General features: G+C 39.5%; 2 protein-coding genes across 2 annotated transcripts in view; both read left to right on the top strand.

The window, feature by feature from the left end:
* The window catches only part of LOC149048622 (uncharacterized), a 3,009-nt gene extending 1,934 nt beyond the window's left edge, over positions 1-1,075 (top strand). The window contains exons 3-4 of the mRNA XM_089199508.1: positions 1-42; positions 440-1,075. The exon at positions 1-42 is cut by the window's left edge and continues 47 nt beyond it. Coding sequence (XP_089055634.1) covers positions 1-42; positions 440-1,075 — 678 coding nt within the window. The remainder of the gene's footprint in view (positions 43-439) is intronic.
* A 317-nt stretch (positions 1,076-1,392) lies between these two features.
* LOC149048621 (uncharacterized) overlaps positions 1,393-2,500 on the top strand; it is a 2,966-nt gene continuing 1,858 nt past the window's right edge. Inside the window, exon 1 of the mRNA XM_089199390.1 lies at positions 1,393-2,500. This exon is cut by the window's right edge and continues 1,235 nt beyond it. Within this exon, the coding sequence (XP_089055516.1) occupies positions 1,393-2,403 (1,011 nt within the window). The 3' untranslated portion in view covers positions 2,404-2,500.

Raw genomic sequence — 2,500 nt, 5'->3', positions numbered from 1 at the left:
GTATTTATTGATGGAGGACTCGCAGTTGGCTCTCGGGTAAAAGTGAGTATAAACAGGGTCGTCTTTATAAGTAAAGCTTCTTAACTAAAAAAATTGTAGACTGAAACTAGTCACCATCATTGAATCATTTAGTGATTCACATTGTCATGCGCTTTGCAAATTATCTCTTTATAATCAGACCAATTATGGGTAAAATTTTCACAGATGTTTCTGTTTTTTCCTGATTGTAGTTCCCTGAGCAACAAACCAAAGAGATAATTAACGCCGAAATTGATTTAAATCAACTAAGAATGCAGTCAGCTATTTACTCTTTGGATCCTGGTGATAAACTAAAAGATTACCACAAGGCCATCAATGATGCTTGCTTTGAGATGATAAAACAAAATCCAAGTCTTGTTCATGATAAAAAAAAATCTTCAAAAGCTTGCTATTGCAAAAGTGGATGCCGATGGTTATGCATACAAAAAGAAAAAAATCAAGACCAAAGGCACTAATGACAACCGATGTTGAATTGAACACTACCAAAGCAAAGAACATTACTCAAGAAGTTAGGACAAAACGCATGAACGAGGTAATGGAAGACCTTAAAGAGGTTGATTTACAAATGAGCCTCTACGAGAAGCAGCGATCAAGACAAACTAACGTTCAACAGTATTCTCAGGCAATAATCTTAACCGAGCACATGGCTGAATTGCGACAAAAAAAGAGGAAACTTCAAAAAGAGCTTACTGATTTACAGTGTAAAGATGCCAAATCAGTGAGATACAGAGAGCACAAGGCAAAGAAAACTGGAGCCAAATGTAGTTCATCTTCAATAGGTCAAGGTGCAACAATTGATGTCATGCTCAAAAGAAAAGCATGTGGCCCTGTAGCCATTGTTGGGGCTACCGACGGTAATAATGAAGGTGTGGACACAAAGAAACAAAAAGTTGCCATAGAAGATCCACACAACACAGAAACAAGTCTTAATATTGAGGGCAATTGGTCAAGTGACAAAGGGGAATGTACTGTTGACAAATCCACCAAAGAAAGTGCTGTGTCGGAGAAGTCTTCTGAAGATGATCCTTTTTTATAGACTTTGCAGTGCCTTCTGTAGACTTTGATGCATACAGAAGATACGCTGCATCTGTAAAACGTAACTTGAGTAACAAAGATTCCTACAAAGTTGGCAAGGGTCTGTACAGGTCGTTGATAAATGATGTTTCACTTCTTGAGTTCACATCTCTCTGCTTGTTTTTCTGTGGGGCAAACCATAGGAATTGTCAAGAGTGTCGAAAACGTTTGAATTGTGCTAATGACATTTTACACTATGGTGTAATAGACATTAAAACTGTTTATTGTAAACACTTCCCTGAAACGAAGTACATTAGTAACAAGGCCGTCCGCAGATTAATGCAATTGCCTGTGGCAGTTTTTACTCTTACCCTTCAAGGGCCTGGCTCACAACGACTTTTCGTGACTGAGAACAAACCATATGTGGACTTTTCGTTATTTGTTTCGTGGTTTCCTAAGGTTATCCCAACTGATCAAATCAAGAAAGGCGTGACCAGAGATCAACTCCAAGCAATTTGTTCCCTTGCTTCTTCTGAGAGAGACAGAAAACTTATTAGGTTTGCCGCATGCAAAGCACAAGGTCTTAGTAACAAAAAAGCCAGAAAGGAATATGGAATCCACTGTCTAGGCAAGCTTAATGAAGAAGTAGAAGATGCTCAAGCAGAAGAACTAAGAAAAGCTATAAATACACTTGTAAACGTGGAAGAAAAGGCAACTCTTCAAGCACTTGGAATTAATGTTGAAGACTTGGAATGTTCCGATGAAGAAAGTGAAGGCGAATGCATTATGCAAGAATCCTCTGGAGATGAAAATGAGGACGATGGCCTTATGGAAGCAAGTAAGGTTCAGAGAAAAACAGACTCGCTGCCAAGAAGCAGAGCTGCTGTATGTGAGCAAGTGCCTGGCCTACCAGATCCTGACACACTCTTAAAACGCCAATCACTTGTTAGTCCAATTCCATCAGTTGAAACACTAGTTTCCATTCTTCGTGAGAACAATTTAAACTGGTTTACGTTTGTTGGGGAACTGCAATTGTTATTAGTGAACTACATGCCAGAGGTTCTTCATCAAGCTCTAGTTGATTTTGCTCGCAACCTGCCAAACACTGATTTAACAGATGAAGAGGAACAAAAAGTAGAGCAGTCAAGACAGGCATTTCTGGCCATGCAAAGAGATGCTGGTGCAGCTGATGAGGAAGAAGTTGGAAACAAGATGGTACTTAATAGGGACGATCAATCAGGATTTAGATTGGACACTACGTATACACACAAGTTGCATAAGGCCACTGCACTGACGGAAAGCCTGAGACAACAACTCGTACAGATTACGTTAATAAGTACGCCTCAGTAATTCAAACAACATCAGTAATGTTCCTGGGTACAAGTACGACAGCTGAGAGATGTGTTGGTGTAGTGAAGGCTCAACATCTCTACAAAAAGAATGCTGC

Source organism: Pocillopora damicornis, chromosome 3, assembly GCF_964200805.1.
Source record: "Pocillopora damicornis chromosome 3, jaPocDami1.2, whole genome shotgun sequence".
In the NCBI taxonomy this organism is placed as follows: domain Eukaryota; kingdom Metazoa; phylum Cnidaria; class Anthozoa; order Scleractinia; family Pocilloporidae; genus Pocillopora; species Pocillopora damicornis.
The sequence above is the reverse complement of the archived record's forward strand: the minus strand, read 5'-3'. Positions and strand labels throughout refer to the sequence as shown.